At 43.9% G+C, this 18,127-nt stretch overlaps 1 protein-coding gene across 6 annotated transcripts in view; it reads left to right on the top strand.

The window, feature by feature from the left end:
- FAT3 (FAT atypical cadherin 3) overlaps positions 1 to 18,127 on the top strand; it is a 745,380-nt gene that overhangs the window by 622,731 nt on the left and 104,522 nt on the right. For all 6 annotated transcript variants that reach the window (XM_069759239.1, XM_069759241.1, XM_069759238.1 and 3 more), the window contains one exon: positions 12,785 to 12,981. In XM_069759239.1, the coding sequence (XP_069615340.1) occupies positions 12,785 to 12,981 (197 nt within the window). The remainder of the gene's footprint in view (positions 1 to 12,784; positions 12,982 to 18,127) is intronic.

Raw genomic sequence — 18,127 nt, 5'->3', positions numbered from 1 at the left:
TTTACTTTTGACCATCCCTTTGACTTACCTCTTTGTCTTCATTTGCTACCTTCCTGATTCTCTGACTGTGACTTGACTACGCTTTTATCTTTTCCTATTCTATTATGAGCCCTCTTGGTACTGACCTCGGACCTCTTGACTATCCTGCCTCACGGCAAGTCCGTGAGTAGTGACTAGCCTCACAGGCAGCTTTTTTAGCAGTCGCAGACTACTGAGCTGTGATTGGTTGCATCTGGGAGGGAGGCATGAAAGCAAACACACCCCCAGAGAAGGCTTTGAGGAAACGCACAGTTGCACTACAAGCAGAGATTTCACATAATGCATAACAAATGTAATTATCTTTACAATGGGGCAATGCAGCGCAAAACGGAAAAAGGGGCAGAATCAGGGGAGTACAAGGATTTTTACAATGTATTTGACTCAATTTTTGGGAGAAAGTGACAGGTCCTCTTTAAAGCCAGTAACAAACAGAAGTCAAAGCATTTTTTTTTCATATTAGACTATCGTTAGGTCATATTTCGAACACAATGCAGAACAGGAGAACATGAGTTCTAAAGACACTGAACCAGCAGGGTATCCAAGAAATAATAGGTGGTTTTAGACTTTAAACTCCTGATAATGTGACTTGGAGCAAATAATAATTTTCCATAATTTTTTCTTCTGACAGTACATGACTACTTTATATTCTGGACCAGTGAGGACTGAATAATGATGGATAATGAATATATGCCTCATAAAGTTTGTCCTTCCCACGACATAATTGTGGAGAAGCTTCTAATTCTTTCTGTTAATGAACATAATTAATAATAACTCCTTTTCTGTGTATAAAACCGGCTACTCCTGATATATCATATTGTTATTATTATTATCATCACCATAATCCTATAAGGGAAAATGTGAAATCAGACTGCACAGATGGTTTTGCCGTATTTTCTGAGAAAAGCCTAAACAACATATTGGAGGCTCCGAAGCATTATTGCCTTTATTCCATTTTGTTTACTTCTTAGTATTTTTAGTCTGTTTTTGATGTGTGCCATTCTTTTAATTTGTCTCCTTTTCGAGGTCTATCTTGTATGTGTTGCTTGTTTTGTTTTTTAATTATTCATAATTGTGGGTCTCGTTTTTGCTCTCTAAATGTATTCGGATGATTTATCAACTGCAACTTTTTAAAAAGTCACAAAACTTTTGCATAAATGTACTCCAGTCCCCCCACTTAGAGTACGGCAATTATAAGTATACCTGGTATGTTTGTGCAAATTTTGAGATATTTTGAAAAGGCGCAAAAAAAGCTTAACGGAAAAATAAAGATAATTTTTGTTTTGTTCAAAAATTCATCATTCTCATACACCATTTTGAAAAATTTAGAACAAAAAATGTCAACAAATGCCACAAGACCAAAGATATAAAATGTGCACTCTTGTCTCATTTTCTGTAGTTTGGGTATGGCCTGCCGCACAGACTGCAAAATATCCTGATTGACAATACTCTAAACTGGAACATCTCAATATTAGCTATGGGATCCCAGGAGACAAAGCACGCTGTTTATAGTCATTTCTGGATTTCATGTACGGCAGTGGCCCCAACCTGAGGCCCAGGAGCCACATGTAGCTCACGGGACCGTGATGTGTGGTCTGCGGCTGTCTGCCAGTTTAGTGCCAGGTCTAGCAAACAGCTATAAAGAATAGGTCTCTAGATGGAGACTTTCATGAGTAGGCCTGTACAGAAGAGCAGATGTGGATGTACACATACTGTCGGGGGAAGGAGGGAGAAATAAATATGGTAAGCTGGAGGCGGGGAAGCTTTGGTTATCATTATGTCGGTAATGGGAAGCTATGGGTGTCACTAAGGTGGGGAAGGAGGGGATGGGGCAGGATGTGGTTTGGGATCATCTCTCAAAGCTGAATGTGGCTCTCAAGGTAAGAAAGGTTGGGGACCAACGCATAATCATAGTGCATCTATGTTATTGTGCAAAACGTGTTGATTAACTATCCTGGAAAAATGCAATTCTTATTGCGGAACATGTGTAGCACGGTACGGGGTGGTAGCCACGGGCGAGGCATCATCTCTTGTTCTCTGAGGGCATCACCCCCATGCAGGCTGCACATAGCCGGTGGTGCAGGTTGGCCAGGACCATAGGTTCCACAGTTTAAGAAAGGAATCCGTCGTTCAAACATAGTCTTTGCTGAACGATAACTTGGCAAAGGTTATATACAAGGTATAGCAAAGTCTCCTGGACGTTTACTCCTTGGCATAAAGCGTTTTCCCCTTACATCATATCCTTCCTCTGTAATCTACTACTGGTGAAGCACACTGTATTGTCCTACATCGCCACAGCCTCTCTGGTTTCTATGCAGTTCCACATCTTAGCTCTTCTACTACTGGCGCCTTGGATCTACCGCTCGGGACCCCCACTAGTCCCACGAATTCAGTCCTGTTTAGGCTCATTACCTTTGATGTTGCAAGCTCGGGGTTCATGACTCGACGTCCTATCCAAGGAAGGCTACTTTGACTAGTCAGTCACTTCTTCAGGATATCGCTATCCCTGACCTTTATTCTCATTTTCTGTGGATCACCCCTTTTTGACAGCACTGCTCACTTGATACTACAGAAAATAGTCACTTGCCCTCCCATTATGGGCTAGTCTCAAACATTAACTATCTTATCTAGCTATCTTATCTATCTTACCCTAATGTCATTACCTAAACTACGGTCAACTCTCTATCCCTGTACTACATATTTCATACACTCTATACTGTACATTGCCAACATTACTTATCTTATGAGATACATTACAGCACAGTTCACATGACACAATATGTACAAAGACGCAGGACTCTATTTACACACAGTGCGCTTGGTGTCTTCAGGGTAGGAACGCTGCAGGACAGTCCGCCATCCATACACATGCCTAGTGCAAAAACACCCGTACAGACCCTTAGAGCAGTAGGCAAAAGGGGACATGACTTTGGTAGGAGGGGGACTTATAACTCTTGCAAATATACTGTAGATTGTAAGCAAGAGTGGTTTTGCTCAATAGGAAGGAACAAATATGTGTTTGCTTGTTTTACTGCAAGGAGGGTGAGGTTTATGAAGAGATGTAACTTCCCATCTTCTCTCTTCCTATCAGCTGAAGAATCGGAGGAAACTCTAGCGCCACCCATTGGCGATCCTATAAAGGGCATTGTCACATAACATGGACATAACATGGGATAAAAAAACAAACTAGAAGCTCCATCTTAAGAAAATCTCCTTGTGAGGTCATGAGCATTGTCTCTATTTCTGTAGCACAGATTGCAAAAATTGGTTCTCATTAAATCATGGGGGGGGAACACGATATTAATGGGAGCTCATTTCTTCAGCCTTAATATCAATTCTGCAATGTGACAATTTTGCTTTAAATGCCAGAAATAAACCAGGCAAAACGTGAATGTCTGCAATCAGCGTGTTAGTCAACCCAGATCAACCCTTACTCTGAGATTTTTGGAATTGATTCAATTAACGTGTAACAAATCAATTAATTAAGGAAGCTCATTTCCATAGCCGGGCTAGGCGATGGAGTGCATGCTAATTGGAGTGATTCTAGGAGTGTTTTAGGAAACCAGCATCTCGGAGGAGCAGATGGAAGTCATTGACATAGGTCACTGCTATACAGTGGCTGCATCTGATTAGATAAGAGACTGTTCCTGGATGTTTCACATGAGAACACCTGGATTAATTTACTGTACGCCAATAAATCCTCCGCTTTTCTCGTGTAGCGATGACCTCCTGCTTCTTTACAGAGTATCCATTACCTAAAGTAGTGGCTGAGACTTTGACCGGGCCAATTAGGAACCAGAGAAAACTTCAAGAATAATAAAAATACACAACAGTGAGAGAACCAAAATGATGCATGTGTTATTGAAATTCCAACCTTCTTGAAGGTTTTTGTTTTGGCATTAAGATAATGAACATTGAAAATTATTAGTTTTTATGGGAAAAAAATCATGTCTAGTGTAAGAAAATATTGCAAAGAAGGGGCAGTAGCGCGCCCCCATACCATCCCACTAACAGCACCATGTATACAGTCATGGCCAAAAGTGGTGTTCCAATACACACAAAGGAAATAAACATGTATATAACAAAACGTGCAATGCCAATCATTTTCTTAGATAAATACTTTTTTGGAACAATTCCAACAATTTCAGCCATGACTGTATAGTGTGTTCAATTTGCCTATGCTAACAGGGCAGTAACCAAAACGAGCCTATGTATGGATCCTTTATCATTATTTGAAGAGTTTAAGTCAATTTTCTTTTTTTTTTTTCATCTTGTGGTATTTGTTGATTTTTTTTTTTTTGCACCATATTCTTCAAAGTGGTATATTTTTGGAGCACGCTGAAGTCACGCGGTTAGCATCCGAGCATGCTCAGGTAACACCTTCGCTCATCACTAATCTGTACTTCTCGTTCCCCGTGATGGTGTAGGATGCAGTGACACACAGGAGGCAGAACAAGGGTTAACAGGTTTTTTATGTATAGGAACGGTAATGGTACAAGCAGGGGGATAAGGAATGTGATTGGAGGATAGGAGGAAAGTCAAATGCAATAGAATGTAACAGGTTAACTTATCAGTCTCTGCGCGCTGGAGGAAGGCGGCTGGAAGATCCCCCGGCGGCGCCTCAGGTGGCGCGAGATGTTTCCGATCCGGTCCTGCAGATGAGCGATGCACTTTGTCCTTGCGACGACGAGTCCTCCGGGTTCTTCGGCACACGATCTCCTGATCCGTGCACACGGTGAGGCAGAAGTGATGGTAGGCGGCACAGAAGAAGAATCAGAAAGTTCAGTGAGCAATGCCGCAGTAGGAGGACACAGGCACGGGTCGGTCCTCAGCAGGCACCGCAAGGATGGGACTAAGCGGTGGTGAGCGGAGCAAAGGTCTGTACTTTATCCTGGTCACTACCCGGTGAGGAAGTCTCTCTGGGCTGAGGGTAGGAAGCGTCGGAAGTCTGGCTAGCTGGGGGTATAGGCACAGCTAGCGGGCGTGGGTCTGTGAAGGAGTTAACCGTCTTACTACTCACAAGCTCGGTCCCCGCCACGTGTCCTGTCTTCCCACTCAAACTGCTATTTAAGTCTGACCCGACCCCATCCGTCAGGTGCCCTGTACTGCTTCGGTCAGCAATCTCTTCACCTGCAGCACTGGTAACAGCCCCGATGATTCCTGCCCAGATACGCAGGAGAGACCATCAACTTGGTTCTCCTCCCTACAATGGTAGCATCTCATGCCGTATGTACCAATCCAATCTTGGAAGGATGGCTCCTTCACTTTCTTCTCATTTGGGTGAATGATCCAACGCGGTGTGCCACCAAGGCTACAAGTCTCCTGTCGCTTGCGTAACTCACAATTTTGACATATCGTTATTCCATCAATCGTTCAATTTCTTCCGAATAGTTTTTTGAAAGCCGAATCATTGACTTGAGGTTTAAACACCTACAGAGTAAAGTAAATGAAACGATATCATTGAGATTTTATAGTCTTACAGCACACAGACGCTCCTCTAACTCCCCGAGCGCTCATCTCTGCACATTTTCTAAAAAGTTTGTTAACAGCCGTTGGGATTCTCGGCGGTCTAAACTGCTTTTAAAATGAAGCAAAAATCAATACAATTATTCTAGCGTGTTCCGGAAATGCACAGCACTTAGCTCTTCGGTAATACTTATGACACATCCAAATTATCCGTTCCATCATTTTTTTTTTTTTTTACATTCTAACAAAGGTTTACGAAAACCAATAATAATTGTACGTATAATGAGATCCACTTGATTTGTTTTAATGGTGATTGCGAAGGAAAATGATATTGTGCCTTTTGCTTACCTGGATGACTTACAAGTCTGTGGCGGGGATAAAAGATGCCGGATTGTTAGGATATGACTCAGGAAGCAAATCTTTGGGATATTTAATCAAATCTGTTGTTAAAACCCTCCTAGACTCTAATGATGGTGGTTTTACTACACGGCAGCGTCAACCACCGGCGGATTTTAATTGGATTTTTTTTTTTCCTTACCGTCCTTTATTTGACAATACGTTGCGGCTGACTTGAGAATTGCACTAGAAATTAATGAAGTATTGTTAATCATTCTCCTGTAGAGAGGCACTTTAGTATGTATACACTGGAGAATGGGTGGAAAATTTACGGTCAACGGTAAAAGTTGCTGACAGCTCCGGTGCCGGGTCGCATATTGGCGCCTTCAATCACCGAGAATAGCTTCGAAAGCCAAAGTGTTCTGCTCAATAACAAGCACATTATATTATATAACGACCCAGGCAGTATGTGTTCTCTAGGGCATCTGCACTGGAGACACGGGTACAAAACAAAGCACAAAGGAAACGGCAAAAACAGGAGACGGATGTTCAAAAATTCTTGAGGAACCAATTCATTATTACATTTGCGCCTTTTTTTGTTGTCTCGTTATTGTTTTGTTTTTTTCAACTGTTTTTTTTAAAGTATATTTTATGTGTTGTTACCTGCTTGCTTTTCCTTTTTTTTAAATTCTTCTCCTTGTGGTCGGGGTTTGGGGTCGACAGATGTTTTTTGCGAATTTTTTAAAAACTTGCTAAATTCTTCTGCAAATGCACTCTAGCTCCCTCCTAGAATGATTTTATGAGCATCTGAAATTTTTTGTGCCAGATTTTAGGGGAACGTGATTTTTTTGTGATTACAAAGTTACAAAAAAACTTTAAAAAAAAACCCTTTATTTATTTTCTGCCATTTTGAAGAATTTGGAGCAAAGAGCCCTTAACGATTACTGAAAAGCAGAAAAAGAAAGGTGACTTCAAGAAAACTCACAAATGATGAATTTAGCCTTTAATGTTCTTAAGATTTTTGGACAAATGGGTGTGCCAAACCACAGAAAAAATGCTTCCCAATGCCATTTTCAGACTATTCCACAAAAGGATCATCCGTGGGATTTGGTCTTTGAGCCCAATGGTCTTTGAACCCAAATGTTTGACAAAAGTCAAAACCTATTCATGTCTAAAATTCAATTACAAATTAATATCAAGTTGCATGTTCTGTATAGATAAGGCTTGCCAATTTTATTGATGGCCTCCCAGGAGGTGCAAGACCTCAGCTCATGAAGCCAAAATTTTTGTTCCACGAGGGTTTTGGGCGGCCTTTGTCGTCCCTTGGAAATATATCATATCTTCTAGGAATCCAGGAGGTCTTCCCATCTTCCAAAAAGTTGACAAGTATAGTATATACGGAGGATGGGTCTCAGGATCTTTACTCCCGGTGATACCAAGGAACCAAAGTCTGGCAGTGCCTTGTGCGTAGATTGATTCCCTAATACCAGAATTAAGACAGCCATCATATGTATTCCTATGTAATTTATTTATGACTGAAGTCAAAGAGAATTTGGGATTGGCCTACTAGGGGTCCAATCTAATTAATCTGGCAGATAGTCATTGACCTGAAGAAAGCCAACATATAGACCTTAACCAGGAGGATGCCCAAAGGGATGATATATATTTTATTAAATTATTACTGTCTAAGGGGTAGCGTCACTCTTTGTGGAGAGTGACATGTCTGACATACCAGTGTAAGGAGACTTATAGGCCATGCAGTGCTTTACTTCCTGGTCTTTTTTTGAGACACAGGAACTGCGCATGCTTAGCCAATCACTTTCTGCAGTGAGTCAGCACTGTGGCTACTGATTGGCTGATAGGGCTATTTCCAGTGAGACAGGACCAGGAAATAGAGACCAACGGGTATCCGGTAAGCACTGGAATGGGAGCTGAAGGGAATCGATGAGGATGGGTATCATTTCTTTCATTTTTTTTGAGGGGTAATTTTAAAAAACAGATTTAGTCCTCGGACAACCTCATCACAGACACATAAAGAAGAGCTCAATGTTACAGAGTCTCAATGTGGCGCCGTGTGTGGTCACAGCCTCGATGCGGTTTACCTCCAGATTTTCTCCGCACAGCTGTGATTGGGGATCTATCTGCAACACTAGAAAGATCTACATCTTTAAATGCCACCAGCCTCCTTTTATATGAAATATCTCATTCCTTTGCATTTTAAAAATTGATGAATATTTTTGCTCGCAGTTCCTCCATCATTATTTATATCCTGCGCATTTTTTATTTATGTACGTGGCCATTATCTTTGCCACTACAGCAGCTTAACGCGGTGCATCTTGTGAAGTGTACCGAAAATACATTGCCGTCGTTATCGGGTAACACCTATGATTAATGATCATTGATTGTGCTGCAATGTAGAGCGCCAGACATAAGGACTGAGTCACCTAGCGGAACACTGTCTCAGTGACCTCCGAGCGCCAGTCCTTACCAGATCCTCAGAGTCGATAGCGGATTTTACAGCTTACTATTCTCTTAAACTCATAGCAATACATTCTGTTTACATAATCGTCATTTGTGTTATACAGTAGAGGCGATTTTGTAATTTAAAGGGGTTGTCTGGAACTTACATATATTTGCAGAGCAAATAAAGGCTGAACGATAGGGGTGCCGATGCTGGGTGTCAGACCTTTAGTGACCTGATACTGATGACTAATTCTGAGGACTGTTTTTCAATATGTAAGTCCTGGATGACACCTTTAGGCAGGAGCGAACAGAGATAGAAGAAGGCCCCTGTGCAAGAACAATTACAGTCCAATAACTCATCAGAATGGACGAACTAGCTTTGAAGGAGAAAGTGGCCCCCGACTTCTTGGACCCTTGTACAGCTGCACTGGTTGCACCAATGATATGTCCACCCTTGTCTTTAAGGTAGGGTCAACACCAACTAACGTTGGAATCTATAAATTTAAAGCTGAGAAAACAGGATGGTGAGCTTTTTCTGATTTTCCCACTTACTTGGTCCTCAGGAAAAATTAATTTTGAGGTTTTGTTTTTTTTACTAAAATCACCTCTTTCAATCTACAACAGTGTTCCCCAACTCCGGTCCTCGAGAGCCACCAACAGGTCATGTTTTTAGGATATCCTTAGTATTGCACAGGTGATGGAATTATTGCCTGTGCAGATTATGCAATTATCAACTGTGCAACACTAAGGAAATCTTGAAAACATGACCTCTCGGTGGCTCTTGAGGACCGGAGTTGGGAAACACTGATCTACAATATTAGGACGTGACAGTTCTGCATCAGAAATTCCCACTGATAGACACGGACCGTCCCTGTAATACATGGATGGCCATTAATTTGACTGGTCAACATGTAATACTACATTTGTCCTGCAGTGGCCGCTGTAGTGAAAACGTACGGTTCACAGCTGATCATCTGCGGCGATCAGCTGATCATTGATCACATTATTACATACAGGTGTCCACAACCTTTTTAAAGTCTAGTAAGTTGTTTTATTTTGTACTCTTTAGTTAGGGCTACACAGGTTTTTTTTTCCAACTTCTACATTGCGGTGAACAATAGTGAACGCGGTCTACATTGTGACTTCGAAGTCAGCATCGGTCACGGCACATCAGTTGTCGGAAATCCATATTTGGTGGATTTCAGTGCGAATACTTTCCATTAGGTGCGACGTGACATTTCATTATAGCGTCACATTACCCTACAGGGACTGGCGCACACAGCTCAGCTATATCACATTGGGCGCCTCATGCTCCTTTGTGAGCATCTATCCCTTTTCTTAGGACATCAGGAGGATTTGTCTCCGTGGGGGTTAATGATGTCGAAAAGTGTGATTGCTATTCTCAATGTCAGCGTTCCAGGCTAATAAAAGGTGGTTCTGCTTCATCTCCCGATCTCCTCTCTGGCTTTCATCCCGATAAATTCCACCTAATTGAAATGCTTGTCATTGAACTCTTCCTCACATGGCCCCTCGTTATGTCTCTACAGGCGTCGATCTGTATGATAACCCTATAAATGAAAGCATTATTAAAGGGAACCCGTCAGCTTGATATAATATATGATAGTTGTGTTATGCCTGTGTAGGTGCTTGTCTCCCAATAAAAAGGATACCTTTTTTGTAGAAATCCGATGTTCCAGCTATGTGAAATCAAGCAGGGAAGTAATATGCAAATCAAGCAGGAAGTGCAGGAAGGACACGCCCAGTGCACTTCCAGATTGATTTTCATATGGCTTCTACACTAAATTTCTCATGACTGGCACATTGGATCTCTATAAATAAGGTATCATTTTTATCGGCGTGTAAGCGCCTATATAGTCGTAGCACTATTTCTTTATGTAAAAACAGACTGACTGTTTCACTTTAAAGAGAACTTGTCACATGTCCAAAAAAGAGTTTGTAAAATTGCCAAAATCTCTGTGTTTCCTTGAACCCGCTGCTGTTTTCCATATTTTTAATTTTGTCCCTTCTTTAGGGAGATCTACCCTTTGGGCAATTGGATAGCATCATAAAGGGTGTAGGATTGCGAGCCCTGAACTAAACATTTTGTATTTAGCCCTCTTGGACCACTTGGTGCCAAAAAAGATAACGGAAATATGGGATGAAATGACAAATGGAATATGGTGGCAGGTTCAGGGGAGTACGGGGAATTTGGCAAGGTGACAAAATAATTTTTGGGGCACACATGACAGGTACTCTTTAAGGGGGTGTCCTTTTTTTGTGCACCTGTACAAAATTTGCCTCCAAAACCCACATTGGTAAATCATAATAAGACATAAATTTCCAACAGGTACCTCATTTTTGATGGTTGACTGGACAGTCCTCCGCCATGGGGAATAATTTCCAAAAAAGATATACCGCAGAGTAGGAGAGTCCAGGAAACTGCAGTTTCCTGTACAGCTAAATAGGTTGTCCATTACTTTATCATTAGGAGAGGTCGTCAATGTCTGATCAGTCGGAGCCTGACACCCTGCTCCCCTGCCGATCAGCTACTATAGGTGTTGGCAGACGCTGACCGGAACTGCTCTATTGCGGAGCTGCTCCGTCTTCTGATAGTGGCCGCAGAAGAGTTCTGCACATCCGCCTCCTATTGATGTGAATCTGAGAAGACAGAACAGCTCCGCAAGTGAGCAGTTACCCCACTGACACCGAGAATAGCTAATCGACTGTCGGGGTGCCGGGTGTCCGACTCTGCCCGATCAGACATTGATTGTAACAACATTTCAAAAGTCACAAAATATTGAACAATGCGAGGCTGCGCACAAAAAATTAGCAACTTTTTGGCATTTTTATGCTATTTATGTCAAGCTCTGACAAAAATAGGGAAGCTGGGGTGGGAAGGGCCATGGCGTTAAATTCATTACAACCGGTGCACAAATCTTACTCTAGTCCCTGACCGGAGTAAGATTTTTTTGTCGAAGCCCACGAAGGCGCACGCCGATTATCACCTTACCTGATTAATTAAGAGCCTCGTAATGAATCAGGCACATTGCGTGAAAAACTTTGGTTGTGATGAATCGGGGCCATAGTTTAGATATACCCAATCATGTACTTTTTTCACACTGGCCGTTTTTCAAAACCTGAGGTGAAAGAAAAATACTAAAAAAGAGCGAACATATGAACCGCAAAATGGCTTTACAGTAGAAATGAAGAGTGAGCACTTTTTTTTATTTTTAGCAATTTTTCTGGAGTTTTTGAGAGAGGAACCACTTTAAAAGACTCTAGTGTGCACATTCCCTATGGCCTACACTATGTATGTAAGGTTTGTAAAAAAAAAAATTTTGATTTCCTTTTTAGGGTGGTCTTATTGATGGTCTTTTAAAGTGACATCTTAGTGATTGCCTGCCCCTGACCTGATAAATATGAGCCAAGTGCATGCATAAAAGAAAGGCATCGGACGAAGGGTCAGATGTGCGCTCCTCTAACGGCAAAAGCTGGCACAGAATGAACTTTATTAGTATAAACCAAAGATCTTGTAGCGGGCAGGAAGAGGGCGCGGCACAGCTTCTCAGCAGCCAGTATCAGTCTGTGATAGGTCCATGTCAGGTCTATTCCATATATGGTCTTTAGTGTGTCCACCTCACATTCCAAGGATTCCAGCGCGTAGTTCCAGGATGTAGACGCCATTTTCCCACACCACATATATTACTAGCTTATGTAAGGTTAATAATTGATTTCATTAGCCATTCTCTCCTTCAAAGTCTAAATGTATAGAGGGGGTTACTTATTTGGGACTATCAAATATTGGCCAGTATGGTATTGGAAAAGTTTTTGTGCTCTGGAGGACCCAAAATATACATTTCAGATGCATAGATTTCAGTAGGCACTATGTAATTTGTCATTCCCCCTGTGGTGGCGCTGCAGGATGTGTGAGCACAGAGTGTAACACCCCCATAGGATGCTCATGGCAGAATAATAATAATAATAATAATAATTTTTATTTATATAGCGCCAACATATTCCGCAGCGCTTTACAAATTATAGAGGGGACTTGTACATACAATAGACATTACAGCATAACAGAAATACAGTTCAAAACAGATACCAAGAGGAGTGAGGGCCCTGCTCGTAAGCTTACAAACTATGAGGAAAAGGGGAGACACGAGAGGTGGATGGTAACAATTGCTATAGTTATTCGGACCAGCCATAGTGTAAGGCTTGGGTGTTCATGCATGTCACAGACATGACAGACAGACAGACAGAAGATCCTGCATGTCACAGACATAGAAGGGGATGAGATTGAAGAGGGCAGCAAGATGCACAAGGATGTGTATGTGACTGGGTGACAAAAATCATTTGTCCGTAGCCTTAAAAAATGGCTGACGTTGGCTGTAACATCATCTTCTCTCTTTCAGTGCAGCTCTGAAGCACAAACTGCTGCTCTAAGAGATGCAATGGTATCTGATTATTATGTCTTGTTTTCCAGGAGGTAACCCCAAGGGGAAGTTTGCCCTAGGGCTGATAGAAAATGAATGGAAAGTTTATGTGAAGAGATCCTTGGACCGGGAAGAACAGGACACGTACTTCCTCAACATTACAGCAACCGACGGACTTTATGTGTCTCAAACAGTTGTGGAAGTTTACGTCACCGATGTGAATGATAACAGCCCTGTGTGTGACCAGGTACAGAGGAAATGTCATTTTTGGGGATTTTCATGAGACTGGTTCTTGGTTCAATGTTAGCAGCTATATTACCAGGAGGCGGCTGTGAGGTTCTTCTACGGTATCAATTACCTTTTGATTCCTATTCATAATTCTTTAGGGCACAATTTTTTAAAATACTGGATATATGCATTAACAGGGCCTCAAGCAAGCACCACATTACAGACACTGAACAAGCAGGACTACAGGGAGCATCTGCCATATATACACTGAACATGCAGGACTACAGGGAGCATCTGCCATATATACACTGAACATGCAGGACTACAGGGAGCATGCTCTGTAGAGACACTGAACATGCAGGACTACAGGGAGCATGCTCTGTAGAGACACTGAACATGCAGGACTACAGGGAGCATGCTCTGTAGAGATACTGAACATGCAGGACTACAGGGAGAATGCTCTGTAGAGACACTGAACATGCAGGACTACAGGGAGCATGCTCTGTAGAGACACTGAACATGCAGGACTGCAGGGAGCATGCTCTGTAGAGACACTGAACATGCAGGACTACAGGGAGAATGCTCTGTAGAGACACTGAACATGCAGGACTACAGGGAGCATGCTCTGTAGAGACACTGAACATGCAGGACTACAGGGAGCATGCTCTGTAGAGACACTGAACATGCAGGGTTACACTGAGCATGCTCTGTAGAGACACTAAACATGCAGGACTACAGGGAGCATGCTTTGTAGAGATACTGAACATGCAGGACTACAGGGAGCATGCTCTGTAGAGACACTGAACATGCAGGACTACAGGGAGCATGCTCTGTAGAGACACTGAACATGCAGGACTACAGGGAGCATGCTCTGTAGAGATACTGAACATGCAGGACTGTAGGGAGAATGCTCTGTAGAGACACTGAACATGCAGGACTACAGGGAGCATGCTCTGTAGAGACACTGAACATGCAGGACTACAGGGAGCATGCTCTGTAGAGACACTGAACATGCAGGGTTACACTGAGCATGCTCTGTAGAGACACTAAACATGCAGGACTACAGGGAGCATGATTTGTAGAGATACTGAACATGCAGGACTACAGGGAGCATGCTCTGTAGAGACACTGAACATGCAGGACTACAGGGAGCATGCTCTGTAGAGACACTGAACATGCAGGACTACAGGGAGCATGCTTTGTAGAGATACTGAACATGCAGGACTACAGGGAGCATGCTCTGTAGAGACACTGAACATGCAGGACTACAGGGAGCATGTTCTGTAGAGACACTGAACATGCAGGGTTACACTGAGCATGCTCTGTAGAGACACTGAACATGCAGGACTACAGGGAGCATGCTCTGTAGAGATAATGAACATGCAGGACTACAGGGAGCATGCTCTGTAGAGACACTGAACATGCAGGACTACAGGGAGCATGCTCTGTAGAGATACTGAACATGCATGACTACAGGGAGCATGCTCTGTAGAGACACTGAACATGCAGGGTTACACTGAGCATGCTCTGTAGAGACACTGAACATGCAGGGTTACACTGAGCATGCTCTGTAGAGACACTAATAATAATAATCTTTATTTTTATATAGCGCTAACATATTCCGCAGCGCTTTACAGTTTTGCACACATTATCATCACTGTCCCCATTGGGGCTCACAATCTAGAATCCCTATCAGTATGTCTTTTTGGAATGTGGGAGGAAACCGGAGTACCCGGAGGAAACCCACGCAAAAACGGAGATAACATACAAACTCTTTGTAGATGTTGTCCTGGGTGGGATTAGAACCCACGACCCCAGCGCTGCAAGGCTGCTGTGCTAACCACTGCGCCACCGTGCTGCACTAAACATGCAGGACTACAGGGAGCATGCTCTGTAGAGACACTAAACATGCAGGACTACAGGGAGCATGCTCTGTAGAGACACTGAACATGCAGGACTACAGGGAGCATGCTCTGTAGAGACACTGAACATGCAGGGCTACAGGGAGCATGCTCTGTAGAGACACTGAACATGCAGGGCTACAGGGAGCATGCTCTGTAGAGACACTGAACATGCAGGACTACAGGGAACATGCTCTATAGAGACACTGAACATGCAGGACTACAGGGAGCATGCTCTGTAGAGACACTGAACATGCAGGGCTACAGGGAGCATGCTCTGTAGAGACACTGAACATGCAGGGCTACAGGGAGCATGCTCTATAGAGACACTGAACATGCAGGACTACAGGGAGCATGCTCTGTAGAGACACTGAACATGCAGGGCTACAGAGAGCATGCTCTGTAGAGACACTGAACATGCAGGGCTACAGGGAGCATGCTCTATAGAGACACTGAACATGCAGGACTACAGGGAGCATGCTCTATAGAGACACTGAACATGCAGGACTACAGAGAGCATGCTCTGTAGAGATACTGAACATGCAGGACTACAGGGAGCATGCTCTGTAGAGACACTAAACATGCAGGACTACAGGGAGCTTGCTCTGTAGAGACACTGAACATGCAGGACTACAGGGAGCATGCTCTGTAGAGACACTGAACATGCAGGACTACAGGGAGCATGCTCTGTAGAGACACTGAACATGCAGGGTTACACTGAGCATGCTCTGTAGAGACACTGAACATGCAGGACTACAGGGAGCATGCTCTGTAGAGATACTGAACATGCAGGACTACAGGGAGCATGCTCTGTAGAGACACTGAACATGCAGGACTACAGGGAGCATGCTCTGTAGAGACACTGAACATGCAGGACTACAGGGAGCATGCTCTATAGAGACACTGAACATGCAGGACTACAGGGAGCATGCGCTGTAGAGACACTGAACATGCAGGACTACAGGGAGCATGCTCTATAGAGACACTGAACATGCAGGACTACAGAGAGCATGCTCTGTAGAGATACTGAACATGCAGGACTACAGGGAGCATGCTCTGTAGAGACACTGAACATGCAGGACTACAGGGAGCATGCTCTGTAGAGACACTGAACATGCAGGACTACAGGGAGCATGCTCTGTAGAGACACTGAACATGCAGGACTACAGGGAGCATGCTCTGTAGAGACACTGAACATGCAGGGCTACAGAGACCATGCTCTGTAGAGACACTGAACATGCAGGGCTACAGGGAGCATGCTCTATAGAGACACTGAACATGCAGGGCTACAAAGAGCATGCTCTGAAGAGATACTGAACATGCAGGGCTACAGAGAGCATGGTCTATAGAGACACTAAACATGCAGGACTACAGGGAGCATGCTCTGTAGAGACACTGAACATGCAGGACTACAGGGAGCATGCTCTGTAGAGACACTAAACATGCAGGACTACAGGGAGCATGCTCTGTAGAGACACTGAACATGCAGGGCTACAGGGAGCATGTTCTGTAGAGACACTGAACATGCAGGACTACAGGGAGCATGCTCTATAGAGACACTGAACATGCAGGACTACAGGGAGCATGCTCTGTAGAGACACTGAACATGCAGGACTACAGGGAGCATGCTCTGTAGAGACACTGAACATGCAGGACTACAGGGAGCATGCTCTGTAGAGACACTGAACATGCAGGACTACAGGGAGCATGATCTGTAGAGATACTGAACATGCAGGACTACAGGGCGCATGCTCTGTAGAGACACTGAACATGCAGGACTACAGGGAGCATGCTCTGTAGAGACACTGAACATGCAGGACTACAGGGAGCATGCTCTGTAGAGATACTGAACATGCAGGACTACAGGGCGCATGCTCTGTAGAGACACTGAACATGCAGGACTACAGAGAGCATGCTTTGTAGAGACACTGAACATGCAGGACTACAGGGAGCATGCTCTGTAGAGATATTGAACATGCAGGACTACAGGGAGCATGCTCTGTAGAGACACTGAACATGCAGGACTACAGGGAGCATGTTCTGTAGAGACACTGAACATGCAGGGTTACACTGAGCATGCTCTGTAGAAACACTGAACATGCAGGACTACAGGGAGCATGCTCTGTAGAGACACTAAACATGCAGGACTACAGAGAGCATGCTCTGTAGAGACACTAAACATGCAGGACTACAGGGAGCATGCTCTGTAGGGACACTGAACATGCAGGACTACAGAGAGCATGCTCTGTAGAGACACTAAACATGCAGGACTACAGGGAGCATGCTCTGTAGAGACACTAAACATGCAGGACTACAGGGAGCATGCTCTGTAGAGACACTAAACATGCAGGACTACAGGGAGCATGCTCTGTAGAGACACTAAACATGCAGGACTACAGGGAGCATGCTCTGTAGAGCCACTGAACATGCAGGACTACAGGGAGCATGCTCTGTAGAGACACTAATCATGCAGGACTACAGGGAGCATGCTCTGTAGAGACACTGAACATGCAGGACTACAGGGAGCATGCTCTGTAGAGACACTGAACATGCAGGACTACAGGGAGCATGCTCTGTAGAGACACTGAACATGCAGGACTACAGGGAGCATGCTCTGTAGAGACACTGAACATGCAGGACTACAGAGAGCATGCTCTGTAGAGACACTGAACATGCAGGATTACAGGGAGCATGCTCTGTAGAGACACTAAACATGCAGGACTACAGAGAGCATGCTCTGTAGAGACACTGAACATGCAGGACTACAGGGAGCATGCTCTGTAGTGACACTAAACATGCAGGACTACAGAGAGCATGCTCTGTAGAGAAACTGAACATGCAGGACTACAGAGAGCATGCTCTGTAGAGACACTGAACATGCAGGACTACAGGGAGCATGCTCTGTAGAGACACTAAACATGCAGGACTACAGGGAGCATGCTCTGTAGAGACACTAAACATGCAGGACTACAGAGAGCATGCTCTGTAGAGACACTAAACATGCAGGACTACAGGGAGCATGCTCTGTAGAGACACTGAACATGCAGGACTACAGAGAGCATGCTCTGTAGAGACACTGAACATGCAGGACTACAGGGAGCATGCTCTGTAGAGACACTAAACATGCAGGACTACAGAGAGCATGCTCTGTAGAGACACTAAACATGCAGGACTACAGGGAGCATGCTCTGTAGAGACACTAAACATGCAGGACTACAGGGAGCATGCTCTGTAGAGACACTAAACATGCAGGACTACAGGGAG

Source organism: Ranitomeya imitator, chromosome 3 (assembly GCF_032444005.1).
Source record: "Ranitomeya imitator isolate aRanImi1 chromosome 3, aRanImi1.pri, whole genome shotgun sequence".
NCBI lineage: Eukaryota > Metazoa > Chordata > Amphibia > Anura > Dendrobatidae > Ranitomeya > Ranitomeya imitator.
This window is presented reverse-complemented; position numbering and strand designations above follow the sequence as displayed.